At 41.7% G+C, this 19810-nt stretch overlaps 1 protein-coding gene across 1 annotated transcript in view; it reads left to right on the top strand.

Moving 5' to 3' along the window:
- Window positions 1-294: 294 nt before the first annotated feature.
- The window catches only part of LOC134508207 (guanine nucleotide-binding protein G(q) subunit alpha), a 133253-nt gene continuing 113737 nt past the window's right edge, over window positions 295-19810 (top strand). The window contains exon 1 of the mRNA XM_063319451.1: window positions 295-932. Coding sequence (XP_063175521.1) covers window positions 797-932 — 136 coding nt within the window. The 5' untranslated portion in view covers window positions 295-796. The remainder of the gene's footprint in view (window positions 933-19810) is intronic.

Consider the following 19810-nt stretch of genomic DNA (forward strand, 5'->3'; position numbering starts at 1 on the left):
GCCGCCCGCCCCCTCTCTCGTCCTTACTGGCAGGGCCGGGGCGAGCCGCGGCAGGGCTTCGGCAGCGGCTCTCCCGCACAGAGGGGTGAGCGGCCGCCGCGCCGGGAGGGAGGGTGGCTCGGCCGGCCGTGAGGAAGCACTTCCCGCCGGGAGCGCGCCGAGGTGGCCGGGCAGCAGCGGGTGCTCGCCCGCCCGCAGGAGTTGGGCTGCCGATCCGGAGCGGCGGGGAAATGTGTGTGTGCGCGGCCGTGGGGGGAGGGATTAGCGGGCATTAGCGTTTCGACAGGGGGTGGGGTGGTCGTGTCGGAGGGCGGTGGGGGTGTCGTCCGCCAGGGACACTCGGGGACCGCGTAGGCTGCGGGCGGCGGCGAGGGAAGGGGAGCAGCAGGGTGAGGGGCGGTGGTGGCGAGCAGCTCGGCTCGGCTCGGCTGGGTAGCGCCGCTGCCGCCGCGGTGGATGTTTCCATGTTGTTTGGTGCGTGATTTAGAGGAGAGGAGGAGTTGGCGGGTGTCGGCAGCAGGGAGCGGGGATCCGCGCCGCCAGCGGCCCTGCCTCTTTTTTTTCTTCTTTTTTTTTCTTTTTTTTCTTTTTTTTCCCCCCCACCCCCTCCTCGCCCCTGTGTGGCATCGAGGCGGCTGCCTGCGCTCGCCCTGGTGGGGCTCCCGGGCAGAGAAGCGCCTGTGCCCCCCGGGGCCGGTGCGGCGGCGGCGGGGTGCGTGTGCGCGGGGTGCGGGGCGTGTGTGTGTGCGCGCGATTTTAGGGGGGGTGGGGGTTGTGTCTGAACCGGTTAGGAAGAATGACTCTGGAGTCCATCATGGCGTGCTGCCTGAGCGAGGAAGCCAAGGAAGCCCGGCGGATCAACGACGAGATCGAGCGGCAGCTGCGCCGGGACAAGCGGGACGCCCGCCGGGAGCTGAAGCTGCTGCTGCTGGGTGAGTGACCGACCGAGTGCCGGCTGCCGCCGCCCGCCCCGGCCCGGCCGCCTCGCGTCGGGCCGCCGCCGGGCACGCACGCCCCAGGTGCCGCCGGGGCTGCAGCCTAGCCTCCATCGCCGCTGCCCCGGGCTCCCTCCGCCTCGGCGGAGGCCGGGGCGGCGGCGGGGCCGGCTGGGCCCCCCTCCACGCCGGGCAGGGGAGCCGCCGGCCGTGCCCGCGCCGCGGCGGGGTGTGCGTGTGCCCGGCGGCGGCGGCGGCGGGTCCTGCCGGGCGGACTGCGTGTGGAGACGGGGGCGGGGGGGAAACGGCCTTCCAAAATGGAGAGGGGGAAGGATGGCGGGTGAGTGAGGGGAGGAGGGGGTTGGGGGGGGCAGATGTCGTCGTCGGTGTGTGTAGGAGAAGGACGGCGAGGAAGCGGATTAAGGAAGGGACTCGCAGGGGGAGTTGCTGTGCGGATGGATGGCGGCGGGTTTAATATCTGCATTGTTCCGTGCGCCTCGGGAAGGCTCTTGGCTCGCTCGTTGCATTTTTCGTTGTGATTTTTAGTTAATGAGGTAAACCGGGATAAGGGGCTTATGCTGAGACTGTAGACCGGTTTTTTTGGAAAGAAAAGGGAGCCGTAGAGCCCCAGATGCACATGCGAATCTGAGGAGTAGCCTGAAGTATGCAGGAGGATGACAGGATCTTTAATGCCTTTGGAATCCACCCACTGGTCAGGAAATAAAATCTATTCTATCGTTCCTCCTTAGTTAAAACAGGTTGTTATTTTGGAGCCACAAGTATGCAGAGGCAGTGTTTATCTCAACAGAAATTCGGCTTGGGATAAAATAAGCCTTTTGAATTAAAATACGTCTCTCTGTATCCAGCGTGCTCTGTCTACTATGTCGTGTAGCTACCGTGGTAATACGGCTTCTGCCTGGGACTCACAGGCCTTGAAATATGTCTGCACCACTGTCTGGTGTGTGGATGAGCAGGGAGGTTCCAAGTAGACACGGGATGTTTATGCTGAAGATTTTTTGTCTTGGGTCATGTATATGAAAGTAGTGATTTATACTGGGGGAGTAATCTGCCTTTTCAATGAGGTAAGGAGAGTTAAAAGGAAAAGTCAGAATATGTTTTAGTGCTTCCAGATGAATATGCTGTTTCCTGCAGCTGGTTGCCTGGATATGGAGAAAGGTGCTGGGATCCGTAACTGGTGTGGGAAAGGAGCGGTGGAGATGGATGCAGCACTCCCAGTAATAACATTCTGTCTCATTTTGGCCTGATTTTGGTTGGTGGAAGTGCATGTTGTGACTGTTTCAAGATTGACAAAGAAGATAAAATAGGGTATGGATAGTTTGCTTAATTTTATGGATGCTTAAGTATAATTACTTAGTGATATACATTTACTTCAGGAGAGGCAGCTGACGTATTTGACTTGTTACTCAGGTCCAAATTGTTTCTGTATTTTCCTGATTTTTCTTGCAGTAGTGCTAGAGGCTTCTCCCAAGCTTTCAGAAATGTATGAAATTTAACTGAATGATGAACCAATATATATTACCCAGAGAAGAAATTCAGAGATCTGCTTCTGCAGTCAGCAATGCAGGGCTTGTACTGCTTTGCAAGGTCCTGCCATTGGTTGTGTGAAGTGTAGGGGGCGGGTAGGTGGTGGTAGATTGGGGTCCATTTGTGTCATTGCTTTGGACCAAATGGGATGCGGTGACTAGAGGGAGAACAGGGGAGAAGCCAACCCTTACAAAGCCTTGGGGGAAATTCTCTTGAGTGTGCCTGTATGAAAGGTTTTTTCATTCATCAGGGTTAGTGCAAACCAGGAGTTCTGACACGTTTGTGAAGGCGTAAGCATGATGTGCTAGAGACCAAGAGGGGTGAATATTAGGCAGCTCATGCTTAACAGCGTATCTGTACACTTGGGTAATGAAACCACTACAGAAACGGTTACTTGTGCACGCGTGTTTTTTTGTCTTTTGTTTTATCCACCTCTGTCATGTGTTTATGTGCATGTGCAGCTATTTGAATTAACACTTAAGGTCTCATCTTGTAAAATGCAGTATAGTGGTGAACCGCTGTTGGAGTTGTGGGATTGGGTAGAGGTTCAAGTTTCAATTTATAAACAAATTTCGAGGAAAACTTTTCTATTAGTGGATTTATTTTAGGTATCTGATAGCACTTTCTTTTTTCAGTCACTCTCACTGCTTCCCCAGCCTGGGCAGTTGCTCAGTTATTAAGTTTGTGTTGTTTGTGTGGGTGATTTACATGGTTATGAGACAGACAAAACCATTTTAGAACAGAAAAGTAGTCATTAAAAACGGAGAGGCTGGTAGCACAAAAACCATTTGAAACTGCTTAAAGTAATTTTATTTTTTTTTAAATTTAATAGACCCTTACTGTGCCATTACATGTCTTTCGCCCTCAAAACTTAAATTACTAGGGTTGCTTAATTTTATTTTATGTAGACATAGGCAAACGGGTTCTGTGTTTGTTTTTTTCCCTTTTTTTCAGAGGTGCCAACTTCTCAGTCCCACTTTGTAAAGTATTGTGGGACTTAAAAGCCTAAATAGGTTAAAGGCTTTTGAACATGGGAATGAAGCATATCCTCTGAAAGCTCATAAGGACGGTACTAGTGCAGTTTAGGCTGAGCCATGTTAATTGACCATGCATGTTCTTCAGACTTGTTGCAAGTGCAAAGTGAAAGGTTTTATTAACTCATAGGGTTTTAAGGCACAAATAAGCATATTTATGCCAGATTGTTTTCTTACACTTGTCTAAAAATTGAACATACATATGTACAAATGCACATATGTAGCAAATATAAAGGAAAATAATGTGTGGATCAGAAGAGAAAGTTTTTTGCCTCTTAACTCAGGGAAGATATAGTGCTTCCTTACAAAGTGAGTTAATTTCTTCCTAACAGTTACTGTGTTACAGACACACACACTCACTTGCTGTGCTCTGTTCACCCTTTTTGTATATTAATGATGATACTGTTTTATTTTTCATAGGATCAAAAAGTTTAAAATGCTAAGTCATTTATGAAGAACTTTTACTGCATGCTAAGATTATTTTTACGTAATAATTTAAAAATAAACCCTCTCTGTGATTAAACATTAAAATACCACTTTTACGTACTTTATTGTACATCATTGTCTAATTTTTGGAACAGATTAGAACAGGACAAAGTATTTTTTTACTATTGTAATTCTGAAAATCCAGAATTCAGAAATAAGCACTGAAGCATATTACAAAAGACATAGTAGAAGTTTGACTAGCACAACTTGGCTGTAATCTTTAAGGCACTTTGGAACAAATTCAGTCTTCCACTGGATTTGGTTTTAATCTCATGTATTTTCTATATTCTTCTGGATTTCATTACAGCTGAACATTTTGTAAAACACTATGATTGTTCTCCAGTTGTTAATATCTCCAGTTCTCCAGTTTGTTCTCCATGTTCTCCAGTTGTTAATATCCATCCATTGTTTGCTGTTAGCTGTAAAAACACTTTTATTGTTTTTATAATTGGGGAAAAAAGAGGTGTTTTAATGTTTCATATTGATATATGTCAAACAAAATGTACAGTATTCTGCATGCTTGTATTTTAAGCGTGTATATACATATTCATTGTTAAGTAGTAAGAGCCATGTGCTCTAGTTCTTATGTATATCACTTTGCCTGTCATCCATGGAAATTTTGCGTGGTCTCAGAAAGCAGCATTTGGGCCTGCATGCTAAGCTGTAGCCATAAATCTTCAATCCTGGATGTCTTTTGCCCAGGCATTCTATATTTTTATATTATACGCTGTTTTCTCAGTGGGAAATGCCTTGAGTATCTAAGAAAATAAACTGGCAGTGTCATGCTAGCTATGCCTACATATCTATAAACCTTGGCAAAATTAAGTACTGGAGATGTGTGACAGTGTTTGCTATTTTGTGACATATCTACTGGTCTTATGTCAAGTGCAAAATATGTGGGTTTTTTTAAGGGGTAGGTGTTTCTTATGCTTGAGGTAGCAGATGTGTCAGTGGAGAGAGTTGCCTGGTGTGAGCGTCCATTTATTCTCTATGTGCTGCCAAAGGAAACAGGTGGAAGATAAGCCATTTGAATTAGCATGAATGGCAACCAGTCTTACGTGGAAAGATGCTTGTGAACATAAGGTGAATACCCAGCACGCATGCAGGGTATATATGCATTTATTTTCTTACACCTGTATCAGCTGAATTAAAGATTTACATGCAGAACTTGGTGAATTAGCAAATGTAGACTACCTGTGGATAAGCTGAAGAGGAAGTGGGTGCATTATGCCAGCAGTGGAGTACAGTGGTTTTATATAACTTTTTCTTCAGCTGGAGGAAAAAAAAAGCTTCCTTATTTTTTTTCCTGTAACTTATATTTGTATCAGTCTGTCTTACACTGAACACTTTCAAATAATTTTAGGTAGTTACCACAATACATATTTACAACTGTGGAATTAACAAATAGTTAAGATATATCTTGATATTTATTCTAACTAGATCACTAAATATCTCTTACTTAGCAGAAGCTGTTTCTAAGGAAATATAATGTAATTCTAGATGCAAAACACCTTTCTATATTCTTATATAGACATATATGTATATATGTCCATATATAAAATTAACTTTTTTGTTGAGGAAAACACAAATCATCATTTGGATATCAGTGTGATAAGTATATTTTAAATATATGTTTTTCATATGTTAAGAACGTATTTGTTTATTTTTAATGCATCATGAAGAGATATTTTGTTTGCAGCCATGAAAAAGGGCTTGTTGCTGCTTTGGTTTTACTTCTTTAGAAGCAACCTATACCACTGAAGTTAATATGAACTAGCTAAGGACCTGAACAGTCAAAGAATTCTGTCTAATTTTAACTTTATTCATATGTCAAAGAGCCAAGTAACCCAAAATTTGTATCTTACATTGGTGAACAATTTTGAATTAGTGCAGGAGGGAAAACTACATGCTGAGCAGAAGATTCTCTTGAGAACGGACATTTGAGTGTATGCTACAAAGTTAAGAAATAATTCTGCTTTTTTTAGTCCACTTCGAATTATTTTTGTTGGTGTATAATGGCAATTTCACAGGGGAAAGCATTTGTTTTGAAATAATATGACTATCTCTGCAGAATTAATCCCAGGAAGGTGTGAAATATCATTATAAGGTAGATATGTGATTAATGGTAATTAGCTTTGTTGCAGTAATAGAATACTTTAAACACCCGAGTGTTTTTTCTTGCCCTGTTGAATGGTACAAGACTCGGGAAAAATCTGTTCTTGCACTCGAATGCTGCTATGTATGAACAGCTGTTATTAATAGAATTATGGAAGTTTTTCAGAATTCACCTTTTATTTACTCTAATTATAAAGCCTCTGACTGACAAGAACGAAGAGCAGGAAAGCAGTGCAAAACTGAGGAAGAATTAGAATGTAGGAAATGCTAGGAAGTCGTATATGTGGTGGTGTTGACATCAAAGAAGAAAGCATTCATCAGGCTTTAAGTATTGTTAACTCTGTGCAAAGAAGTTAGATGCTTAACACAGGAGGGCACAAATTTGGTTTGGAAAGTTTTGAAAGTTACTGGGGGAACAGCACAAATGTTTTTTCAAGCTAAATTAAAGATTAAATCTTAAATGTTCTGAAAGTGCATTGTTCCCCCAATAAGTAATGTTGATACAGAGACTAAACTGAAGGGTGATTGTCTACAGATTTTTGTCCTTTGTGGGTTTTCAGAGGAAGAACGGCATGGAATAATCAAACCACTTAATTTGCACACTATGCTTAGTGTTTAACGGTACTGTAGAATTTTATCCCAGAACCCCTGTACAGGTGCAGTTGCCAGCAGCGAAGTGCTGTTGTTGATTTCATTCTGCATTTGAGAAGGTGGTGTGGCTATTCCAGAAACAAAAATAAAACCCACCAGACAAGATTCCTCCTTTGTTGATCCATTCAGGCAGAATCATCCAGCAGACTACTGACTGGAAGAATACATTTTAGGCAAGCCTTACCATGGTGCTTTGGTTCGTCTTTCTCTGAAGAGGAGGCGGTGTGCAGTATATGCATAGCTTGAATAAAGCAGCAGAATATCAGAAAGCTTCTGAAAGTGGAAACCCCTACTGATTCAGTAAATTGAAAAGACAGAGGCTGAATCACTGTTGCCTTTGCACAGCTGAGCTGTGTATCGACACCTTCATCTCAGAGCTGCGTTGTTTGTAAGTTAGGTTGTCCTGCTCTGAGTGAGGAAGAAGCATCTGTTAGGAATGGGACTAATCAGTTTTGTCTAGTGGCTGGGTCTGGATTTGTCTCAGAGCAAATAGATGGATTAAATGTCTGCCCAAGGTCCCGTCCTCATTGATTATCTATGCATTTTGTTTTGTATCCAGGAGAATGCCATGGTGGTCCTTGTTGAAATGCTTTGGGACTCAACCCCACTATCAGAAGTCTATTGAAGGAGAATTTGTTTTTCCCCAAGGGAAATTGTGGAAAGGGCATTCAGTGTTTGAAATATGTTATATTCCTTCCCCGTCCCCCGAAATCTTCTCTCCTCTGAAGAGATCCATGCAGTTAGGTCCTTAACTCTTGTATACAAAATACAGCTCTAATCTTGGTAAGTATTGCCAAGTGTGGATCAGAAGGGTTTTTTTCCAGATGAGGATAGCCACCTTCAAGAGAAATCCAAGGTAAGAGCTCAGGTTTACTATTATGTAGGAATTTGGTGTAATTGGATGTGATGGGAGCCCAACCTGCTACAGATTCTTTCAGTAAACAGGAATCAAAGTTTAGAAATGACTGATTTAGTTATGATATGGCCACGAAATCAACCAAAAGAAATCTTGATCATAGTTTTCTAAACTGAGGTACTATGTAATGAATATGTCTTAGGTATGTTTTGAAGTTTTCCATTATGTAAGAATATTTTAGATTTCACAATTTTTGCTCTTATGGCACAGAATATACATTACTGCCTAGCCTTCTTAGTATGTCTGTCACTGTATCTGGGCTGTATGCTCACTGGTTGCTAGCTTCTTGGTCCTTTGCTAGTTCATTGCTCTACCAGCTGCAAACTCAAAAAACACAAGATAATCTTTGGCAAGAATCCTTGTACCGAGTGAGAACATTTATGTAAGTTAAGGAAAGTTGCTTTTCTCTCCTTGTTCTATAAACTCATCACAGGAGAGTTTTTAACTCTTAAGTCTTCCATGTTGATGTTAATTATCTTGCTCATATTAGAGAATGTTGGAAAAGAATGCCAAAAAGCTATTCCAGCCTATGTTTCTGGGTGAATAGAGTCAGCCAGAAAGTTACACAGAAGATTTCTGTAGCAGCAACTGCTAACTTATAAGGCCAAAAAAACCCAAACGCATAGAAGTTGGGAAAGGTGCCATCATTCCTTGTGCTTTTAGGAACTGATCAGGCTTGGAAAACTGAGGATCTAGTATGGAACATTTATTTTACTCTGATACTGCATTGACTTAGCAGTGTATGCGCCACTTAATCACATAGACCAGAGCAGTAAAAGCAATGGAAATCAAATGCTGAAAACTAAAGGCATCATTCATGTATCTTCAACAGGCTCTTATAAAGCTCTCCAGGTACTTGGGTGATTTGATGTTTGGCCTTTTGGAGTTTGTTGTCTAGGTGGCATTGAAATCAACACTTAATGTTGATAGTGAAAACCTTTCAAAGGTGATATGTGAAAAGGAACAATTTAAAAAAAACAAACCAAACCTCAAAAATACTCCTTTGTTACAAGCATAATTTGCTTTAACTCAGTTGGTCTTTTAGGAGAGAAAATGATTCTTTTCACTTCTGTTTCTTTGTTTGTTTGTAAAGAGGAAATAATAGCCTAGAAACTGAGACGCTGTAAGGTTGTGCTGGGGGGAAAAAAGCCCAAAGAATAAAACACATGGTCTCACACGTATATTTAAATAGCTCTGGTTAAATTATCTTTTGCTCCTTTTCATTTCATGTTTGGGTGTTGATGGAACGTGACATGTAGAAGTATTTTCAGAAAGGGTGACAGTCTTCATGCCAATTTAATCTCTCCTGTCCTGAGGCTGCCAATTTTTATAAGGGGTGGTTATGACGTATGCACCTGGTCATCATTAACAGTGACGAGATCAGTAGTTTATCTCAGAGCATGGGCCAGCAAGCAGCTGTCTGGCTGACTTTTGAACACTGCTGACCTGGCCCATTATTGAAAGACAGATTTAGAGATCAAAGTCCCTTTATCTCGTTACCATTCCCCTAATCCATCAAGTCTCCTTTTAAGTGAATTTTTGTGGGGGGGTTTCATCTGTGAAGTTACAGGTGTTGGACATCCTGCCAAAAGGATTTAATGTAAATCCCCCAAGAGAAACACTTCTGGTGTGTGAAACTTTTTTTAATCCCCCACAACGGGGAAATATCTTTGGCAATGCTAAAACTCAGGCCAAAACTCAGGCTATAACTTTGTGTTAGCCTTAAGATCATGGAACAGATCTCTTGGAAGATACGTTGAAACATATGGAAGACAGGGAGGTGATTAGAGACAGCCAACATAGCTTCACCAAGTACAAATTGTGCCTGGCTAATCTAGTGGCCCTAGGATGGCGTAACTGCATCAGAGTGGACTAAGGAAGAGCTATGTATGTAATCTGTCTCGGCTTCCGTAAGGCCTTTGATACGGTCCCCCACAACATTCATAAACTGGAGAGATAATGGTTTGATAGATGGACTGTTAGATGGATAAGGAATTGGCTTGATGGCTGCATCCACAAAGTTACGGTGAATGGCCTAATGTGCAAGTGGAAACAAGTAATGAGTGGTGTCCCTCATTATGACATAAACAGTGTGATTGAGTTGCACCCTCAGCTTGGTGTCATCTGGAAGTTTGCTAAGGGTGCAGTGCAAGGTCCTGCAGCTGGATCGGGGCAGTCCCCAACATTATTACAGGCTGGGGTATGAATGGCTTGAGAGCAGCCCTGTGGAGAAGGACTTGGAGATACTGGTGGATGAAAAGCTGCATGTGAGCTGGCAATGTGTGATCACAGCCCAGAAAGCCAGATGCATCCTGGACTGCATCAAAAGCAGCATGGCCAGCAGGCTGAGGGGAGTGGTTCTGCCCCTCTGCTCCGCTCTGATGAGACCCCGCCTGGAGTACTGTGTCCAGCTTTGGGGTGCCCAGTGCAAGAAAGCCATGGAACTGCTGGAGCGAGTCCAGAATCCAGAGAAGCGCGACAAAGATGATCAGAGGGCTGGAGCACTTCTTCTATGAGGACAGGCTGAGAGAGTTGGGGTTGAACTGTTCAGCCTGGAGAAGAGAAGGCTCCGAGGAGACCTTGTAGCAGCTTTGCAATATGCAAAGAAAGTGTATAAGACAGAGAGAGACTTTTTACTAGGCTATATAGTGACAAGACAAGAGGGTAGCTTGGATGTAAGGGAGAAATTTTTTGCAATGAGAGTGGTGAGACACTGGAACAGGTTGCCCAGAGAAGTTGTAAGTGACCCATCCCTGGAAGTGCTGAAGGTCAGGTTGGACGGGGCTTTGAGTAACCTGATCTAGTGAAAGATTTCCCTGCCCGTGATAGGGGGGTTAGACTAGGTGGTCCTTGAAGATCCCTTTCAACCCAAACTGTTATGTGATTCTGTGATTAGAGTGCTTTGGTAATAAGTAATTTCCTAGAATTAAAGATGTTTTACCTCTTCACAACCGGATTGCTGGATGGAACAATGCTTTATTTATTTATTTATTTATTTTCTCTGAAGATGCACCTAGGCATACTTCAGTTTTTCTTGGTGAGAAGAGAATGTTGAAGAAATAACGAGATTTTTTTTTGTACTGAGTTCAGTTTCTTCATGGTCTCTGTTTGTCTTAGGATTGAAATGGTAAATAAACCAAAGGACATAATAAGCATTTACTCTGATCCGTGAAAAGATGGGTTTCAGTTAGATGACTGTTTCTGCTTTTTTAGCAGCTGATTTCATAGAATGGCAGAACAGACAATTTGGAAGTAAATTTGCTTTAATCACAATGTAAACTTGAGTATCTTCTACAACCAGGACGTAGAGATTCATTGGAACTATTGAATTTGAGTAAATTGACTAATAGCGTGTTTGATCTAATTCTGCTGTTAGCATCAGTAATATTTTACTTTTAAAGATGGCTTGGCTTGTGATCATTTAAGCTTGGGTCTTAATACCGTTTGTGATCACAGAAATCTAGAAACATTCTTTGTCCAGAGTAATTTTTGTTCTCTTGGGGTTTATTTACTTAATTTCATTCATTTTTGCTTCTTATCTGCAAGACATGATAATAATAAATTCTGATTCACTGTGGTTTTGTTCTGTGTTTGGCTGTACAACAGAGTAATACACTACTATTAATTATTAAATCTAGTTAGGGTTAAAAGCTAGACTTAACGATAATCTCCACAGATTTTAGCCTTTGAACCAAACCTAGATAAACAACGTGAACAGAATTTGCTAATAGCCTAATTGTGGCTGTACTCCCGATGACAAATGCAAACTTCTGACATTGAAGTTAATATGTACACCTTTGAGTTGTTTCCCTTGAAGAATTTTCTGACACAAGCATTCTCTGGGTAATGGCATTCTTGTGCCTGTATTATTATTATTATTATTACTATTTTTAATTTACAGCCATGTTAGTTTTGTTAGTGCAGTTTTCATTTCATTATTCTCAGAAAATACTTTGGCTGGATCTTTTGATTTACAGACTTTTTTGGTCTACAATTTCATGTAGTAAAGTGAGGAGCATAGTATTTAAATTTTTGCATTGCATTTTTTTCTGTGGAGTTTTCCCCTTAAATAATACAAAACCAGTAAACCAGAGAAGATAAATGCTTTTCATGTTTAAAAAGGCAAAAGAAGGTGTTTCTTTATTGGTAATTAATGTAACATTGCTGTATATATGACTTGTCAAGCTGTTAGGGCACATTCTGATGTTAGAATAGCTTAAAAACAGGAAAAAAAGCACAATGACAGTACTGTGTAATGCCTTTTCTTTATGTTTTAGTTGTTTGTATCTCCAAGGAGTGATGATATATTCTGGAATAATCCATAGCTAGAGAAACAGGTCATCAAAGAGGTCATCACCTTCCGTGCCATTTATTTGTCTTGTTGACATGATACCAAGTTATTTAAGCATAGTGACACACAATTCTCCAATACCTTCCCATTTTTTAGCGAGATTTCTTTTATGTGCACAAAGAGCCAAAACTCTGGGAAGTGGTCAGAACAGAGCCATAAGCAAGACAAACGTTTATTTCTTGATTTAGTATATCTGTTTTCTTTAAAACAATATTTCAACCTATCAATCTAGACTGTAGTTTGTATATAGTGAGATTAATTGTATATATCACTGTGCTCATTAGCTTTCAGGCTTGCTTATGTGGTTGGTTTTTTGGTTGTGTTGTTTTTTTGTTTTTTTTTTTTTTTGGTTGGGTCCCTTTTTTGGTGGTGGGGTGTTTTTTAACCTAAAAATGTCAGTTCCACTAAACACCAGCAACCTGTCTTATAACCTGTTGATTTATTACGGTGTTTATCTTCTGACATTAGATGAAGTACAGGAAATAAAATAACTACACTACTCATGGTTTAAATTCACCATCTTCTTGAACGTTACATTTATTAGCAAGTTCAAGGACAGAAAGAAAGTACTCCAGTATGCCATGTTAGTGGCTCAGTCTGGATGGGTCATAGTTCAATCCTAACTTTGTAACTGTAGGGTGGATCTTCTAATCCTTTAATCATTCTGTTAGCTGTCTTTAGACTCTTTTCTAGCTCTTCAACATCATTTCTGCAGTACAGACAATGAGAATTGAACACTGACGTGTATATACTTTTTGTTACAGATACAGGAGTAAAATTTCTCTTCTGCTAGTTGGGATACCACTGTTAAAGTGTGCTCAAGGAGTGCGACAGCCTTCTGAGCCATGACATTAAACTAGTCATATTTAGATGACTATCTGCTGTAACTGAAATACTCTTCTGAATAATTGCTTTTCAGGGTTCATTTGTTCATTGTTTGGCAAGCTTACATTTAACAGTACGCAGATGCACAGTGTTTGCCTGGTTTTGGTTTACAGGTTATTCTAATTACTTTTCAGCATTATAGCCTCTTCTTAATGTACCAGTCCACAGCTCTTGCTCGTATAAAAGTACTGTCAGTAATAACTTTATGTTTTTATTCTATCTTATGGATGAAGATATTTAAGTTTCTTACTCCAATCTTAATATGGCTGGGAACCTGTTTGGAAGACAGCTGTCAGTTGAGGGCTTTCGCCTATGTAATTTAATATTTACTGTTTAAACAACTGTTATTTAATGCATGATATGTCGGTTTGTTGTATGACACCAGATCAGTTGCTTAGCAGATGCCCAGTTCCTCAAAACCACTGACTTTGTGTAGCAAACCATCTGAAATGTTGTAACTGAATAGCTCTTGGTATGCGCTCTCTTTCCCTCACCCCTTTCCTGTCTTTTAGGTGATATTTCAGGAGTTACAATGCAGGATGACTTCCTAGCCAGCCCTTCTGAAAACATTGATAAGGGGTGTCTGGGCCTGCTGAGTGACAGGGTTCTGACTTTAGTAAATCCTCTGTAATGTTTATCTTCAGTGGGTGCTACAGTGGAAACTCTTTCATTATCATTGCAAATGTGGTCTGTGTTTCTCTAAAAACAAATATTTTCAAATTATGTATGGGTTTTCCATGTTAATAAATATTAAGTGTTCTACTGCAGTAGTTTGGTGAGGGAATGTGATTTTAAGTGTTTTATGATTACAAAAAAAAGTCTCATGTGGATCCTTAGAGTTCTCCATTTGAGTCTTTCTATTAACGATTTGAGAAATTTCGCAAATTTTGGCTTACCTATTCCAATTTTCTCCCTTTACCTGCCCTCCTATCCATGCTGCCTTTATTATTTTTCATTTTTCCTTTTATGTAGAATTGAGGCTTTCTAGGCTATTCCATAAAATGTTATGAAATTACTCCCAGTTCTTGTTTTGAATCTAAATCCAGTTATTTACACTTGTAATTCTGTCAGCTTTTGCTAAATGTAACTCTGAAACACAACGTACCTATAGCATACCTTTACTACTGGTGTTCAACTTTTTTTGTTTACACATAGCAAATGGTACCAAGTTGTAATCAAATGTTCCTACAGTTACTTTTGACTGTAGTTCTGCCACATGTTCTTTTTCTTAAGAAGTATTTCTGGGTAGTGCTTTTCTGGTTTAGAATTTACAGTTTTTAAGCTTACAGAAATGGAAAGGCAATCTGCTTGAGACCTTTCGTATCGTTTAGTTAAATGGCCCTGGGAGATTATAACTCCCCTTTTGATCAAAAGCCCTTTGATTTGAGCCCTACTTGATTGTCTGTCACATTATCTGTGAGTCAGTCATCTGCCATGGCACCAGCTTTTGTATCAGTTTTTCTCTGTTAGCATTGAAATCAAAAATATTAAAGATCACTGTCTGCAAGTTCTGAAGTAAAAAAGAAGCTAATCACTGAACTTTGACTTATGTAAATCTTTGCTTCAGTTATACCTCCCTCTTCAAATCTACATCTGTAGATTAGCAATTATTTGGGTTTATCACCTAGATGTCTAGGATGTTTGTACAAACAGTTTAATTTCTCCATTTAATTTGATTATTTAATTTTAATCTTATTTTGATTTTTCTGCTAAGTAAGTGTGCTTCCCCACCTCATTCTTTACTTTCAATAGTGTAACAATGCTCTGACCTCTTTGCCCAGCCTGCCTTTCTGAATGAACAGAACAGAGCTTTTCTAACAATGAAAACTGTCCAAACTCTGCAACTCCATCTTCCACAGAAATCCAGTGTCTAGTCCCCAGGATGAAACTCTGTGTCGTGTTCTATTTACCTGACCAGGAGTTCACCTCTAGGTTGTTCTGTTTCCTTCGGGTATGGAACAGAAATGTTACAACTGAGTGTCAGGATAGTAAGTTGTGGGGTGTTTAGGTATTTATAATTTGCAAGACTCAGAGTGATTTGTCTCACGGAGTGTACTTTAGGCACAGGTACAATTTTGCTGTCATTATTTCTGTTAAATACAGCTGAGCAAGCCCCTTGGCCTGTTTGTAGGGAAATGCTTGCGTCTGAATAGAGTGCATTCTGATGGAATAGCTGTCCCAGATGTCTGCCTTCACCTCAGGGTACCTGCAGGCTCTCCCTTGTACTGCATGCACAGCGGTCGTGGCTCATCCACCTTACGAGCACTGTAGGACTATACGGCAGTACCTTTCTGTAAGGGTCAATGCTTGGTGAATGCTGGCAGCAGCTGCTTAGCACTTCTGTGAAACATGAAAACAGCTTCAGGTTGCAGCGTGACAAACACTGGCTTTAGAGGCGTGCTGTAAGGAGTTCTGCATCTCCTGCAGAGGGAATGCGTCTGTGCTTAGAAGCTGAGTGCTTCTTGTTATCAAGGACGAAGTGGACGTTCCAGGGCTTAACTGTGGTTGGAAGAGTCTGGAATGCTTACAGAATACCTTCTCCCACTTATCATCATCTAGCTTTCAGGCTTTCATGGCAGACTTAATCTTACTGAGATGAAGATTTGAGGCCCATGGGACTGCTACACATGACAATGCAGTTCCACAAGTAAGTATCTGTGGAGACCAGCAGGTTTATGGATAATTTTCAGATGTACACCGACACAGCTCAAGTGTGGTTGGGACTTGAGTCTGTACTGACGCAGATGCAGCCTGAGCTCCTGTATGCTCTGGAAAACAAGTTTTCTTCATTGGTAGAGCGCTTAGAGCTCTTACCATTCTGCCTTGTGGGCACTGAGTTTGAGGTCAGGCTTCCCAGTGCAAGAGAGGGAGGCATGGAGCCTCTGGAGAGAGGCCAGCAAAAGGTGCCTGAGGTGATGAAGGGACTGGAGCATCTCTCCTGTGAGGAAAAGCTGAGAGAGCTGTGACTGTTCAGCCTGGAGAAGAGAAGGCTCGGGGAGATCTTATCAATTTACATAAATATATGAGGGTGGGTGCAAAAGGACAGAGCCAGGCTCTTTCCAGTGGTAGACAGTGACAGGGTGAGAGGTAGTGAGCACCCGCTGAAACACAGGAGGTTCCTCCTGAACATCAAGGAAACAGTTTTTCACTCTGAGGGTGAATGAGCACTGGCACAGGTTGCCTAGAGAGGCTGTGGAGTCTCCATCCTTATGGGATATTAAAAAAACATCTAGACCTGGTCCTGGGCAGCTTGTTGTAGGTGGCTCTACTTGTGCAGGGGCTTGTACCAGATGACTTCCAGAGGTCCCTTCCAACCTGAACCAGTCTGTAATTCTGTGAAGTACAGTGATTGTGCTGTAGTCTCATCTTGCGTATATAGATCATCTGTGTCACCAGTGTACCCAGACCTTTAATGAGTGTGGGGGGGAATCCAATGGGATTCACGTTTCACTATGCTGCCATTCATTTAATCAGTGGTTTATAGGCATACAAAGAGTTGTTTTGTAGACACTCCTGTGCTGCTGTGATTGGGTGCCTGGGGGGAAACCAGTGAAAACCTTAGTTCTGCAGTTTAGAGGTTTCCAGTGCCATCATGCTTCTCGGGGAGTAGCCGCCTTTGCTTCCTAAGTCTGTCTGGTGGGGAAGACAGCAGGGTAGCTTGTTACCCTGGGTTATGGGCGGTGTTGGGTAGAATAGGACTGTGTTTCAGCTTGTCCCTGAATGTCTACCAGACTGAGTCGGGCTGTAGCTTCAAGCAGTTTATCACAGGGTTAGGGTCCTGCAGGCTTGGTCCAGTGTCAGTACCCCCAGCAATGTCAGCTTCGTTATGCAAAGTAGAGCAGTTGTGGTTTCAGGGCTTTGTCATGTTATAAAGCTAAGTAAACACAGCAGGACTGAAACCTTCCAGCTTGGGTACACACACTCGGGCAATGCCCTAACACAATGTGTGAAGTACGTGCATGATGTAAGCCCAGACTGTTACCAAAATGTCATGATAACTAACACTTGGGTGTGGTCACAAACTCAGTTGTTTTGCCCAGTGCTCAGAGATGCCGTGTCTAGTTAGTGCCAGCAAATTCCTTTTGCCCAAGACAAATTATTTATAGATTTAAAAAAAAAAAAGTCACAGAAGGAAAAAATACTGTCTTTTCCTCCCTTCTCAACACTCATCACTAACAGAAATGTGCTGCAAAGTTAGATGATTTGCAAAGGTGAAGGTTAATCCTCACTGTGTACATCCATGAAAGGGATGTGAAAGACCGATGACACTCTACAAAGGTACTGTGCACCAAATATGTGTGTTCTAAAATACAACTTTTTAGAACAGCTGGTCTGTCCAGTCCAGGTTACTCTGAGGTCAGATGAAAAGTATGGGCGGTGAGGAAGAGGTGCATAGACTACCGGTCTGTAGCCCTGCCATACTCAGGCCAAATGCTGGACTGGCAGAGCAGCTAGTTCCTGCCTTGGCTCCTGGGAGAGACCAAAGCTGGCGGGACTTTATTCTGGAGTAAGTGGATACCTACTAGAGGGGCTGGTGGCTTCTCTTAGGGAACTAGTGGTGAGGAGGGACAGGTGCAGCCAGGCACCCACTTCCAAAGCAGCAAGTAGTCCTACTTCCACTGCTTTATTGCTTTCTTTAGGAACCCCTCTCCTGGCTAGTGTTTGAAGGCAAGCCTTCCTGCCATTCTGCCTTCTGACTCAGTTGCTTTACTAATGAATCTCTTCTAACAGAGGGGGAAAATTATTCTCTACCCAAATATTTTTGAAGCAGAAGACCTCCTCAACCGATTGATAATCTAAGTTCCAAAGTTTATTGCTTTCACAATAATCTTATTCTGAATTTCAGGCAGCCCTTTAAGTCCATCAGCAAGAAACATTATTATTTTTGTGATAATGCAGATTATTGCAATTCTGTGTTGTGACATAAGTGTCACCTAGGAGTATTTCCTCTCTTTCTTAAGCTAATGGTATCTCTGTTATGATAAGTATCGTGAGCCGCCTTCTCTTCCCAGTAATTTCATTGTAATTATAGTTCTACAAGTTGCATTTCAGAATAATGCTGGAAATGACATCAGGCTTTATTCCTGGATCAATTAATGAATTCACACTCACCATTATTTCTCAAACAAAATGATGATTCAGGGTGATCTAGTTTTGGTTTTTGGTTTTTTTTTTATTTTCTTTGTAGTCTTTTGATGCTGTAAATTACCAGAGAATGAGTGCATCTCGCCAACTTTGCTGTTTTTCTATGATCCACTTAAAAATAATCATTACAGTTTGGATCCTGCCTCATGATTCTGTTTCTAAATGATAAGGAGTTTGCCCTCAACTGAGGACTTTGTGAATCATTATCTTACCTTCACACAATAACTCTTCTGTTTTGAAAAGTGTCATGTTGAAACTAAATTTTCAAGTAGGGGAAGGAGAGAGGCAGGAGATGTTACTCTCATATATGGTGCTGTTCTCCCTCTAGTGCATCACCGAGTTTATAGACTGAGATTTAAAAGTGACTGAGGTACCAAAGCTACCAAAGAGGCAGGTTTTAGTTTACATTGGAAATGCTCGCCTAGGAGTAGTAAGATTTTCATGTCTTATCCAATACTCCACTAAATGTTTGAACTAAGCTTCACATTTAAATATCTTGGGAGCATCTTCTTGTTACGATTTCATGAAAAGTGACTGTTTATAGAAGTTCCTTTTCATTCTTTTCTATCATGTGTAGTCAGGTACCAGTTTTTGGTGGTACCAGTAGTTCATTTGTTCTGAAAAACCTTATTGTGATATGTATTTGAATGTGCTGTTATATTTGGTCTAAACTATGCTGTCATACTGGTATTTGGAAGTAATTTTGACTAATATTTTTGAATGTGTATATGAAAGATCCTGTCATTCTTTCTTCTAAATGTCTGTTTAAAGGCACTGAAATACAGTAATTTATTTGCAGTACGTTTAGTTTCTTTAGTTATTGGCTTCTCATACGACAGCTCTCATCAGGCTTGCACACCCGACTGCATACATTCATCCTCATGCTAGACCATGTAGGTGAAGAGTCTGTTCAGAGGGATTGCAGGATTCCCAGAGAGTACTGGGTCCTCTGCCAGCGAGCGCTCCCATGTCTGTTGACCTGATTTAGAAGCCCAGGCAGAATAGGATGAGTGAGTAGGTGCATGTGTAAATAGCCAGAACTATCCAGATTGAAAGCCGAGACTACCTTTTGATCGAGGGTGAGAACGAGATCGTTTTTGTTGCCTTTATCTGGTGAAGTTTCCTGCTTTTCAGCGCATGGGTGGAAGATACATGGCAGTGTAGGCTGACAGTTACCTTTCTTGAGGAGCTGAAGTTGGGAGTTCGAACCGAATTGGCCAAACAAGAGAAATTAATTAAAGTTTTTCCATGTCCTGCATGACTTTGCTAAACAGTAAGCTGTTTTAAGTAGAAGGGGTTATTTCCTCCTCTTGTTCTATTTTGAAGCAGAAAATATGTCCTCACGCTTTACACTAGGCTTGTTCTGGTAGACTAACTTGTCAGATGAGCCCCTTTGGGAGGGATGGAGATGTTTAATTTACAGACTCCATCGACACTTAAAAACTGTGGCAACCAATCCTAGGTTTTGCCAACAGCACGATGCTTTTGAGTAAGTCAGAAGCAAAATCCCAAGCAGCTGGCGAGTTTATATGTCAAAAACTGGGGAAGTACAGATTTTGCTCAGCAGAAATATAGAGCAGCAGAGCACAGATGTAAAATCTTTGCATTTGTGAAGCTGGGCCTAAATTACAAGTCATTCTGTCTTCTCTTTGTTGATGTGAGAGGAACATGTCTCTCAGCCATCCACGAAAGCCCTGCTGAGAACGACCAGTGAAATTCTCACAAAGAGCAGTGGAGTACACATCGG

The sequence above is a fragment of the Chroicocephalus ridibundus genome, chromosome Z (genome assembly GCF_963924245.1).
Source record: "Chroicocephalus ridibundus chromosome Z, bChrRid1.1, whole genome shotgun sequence".
Lineage (NCBI taxonomy): Eukaryota > Metazoa > Chordata > Aves > Charadriiformes > Laridae > Chroicocephalus > Chroicocephalus ridibundus.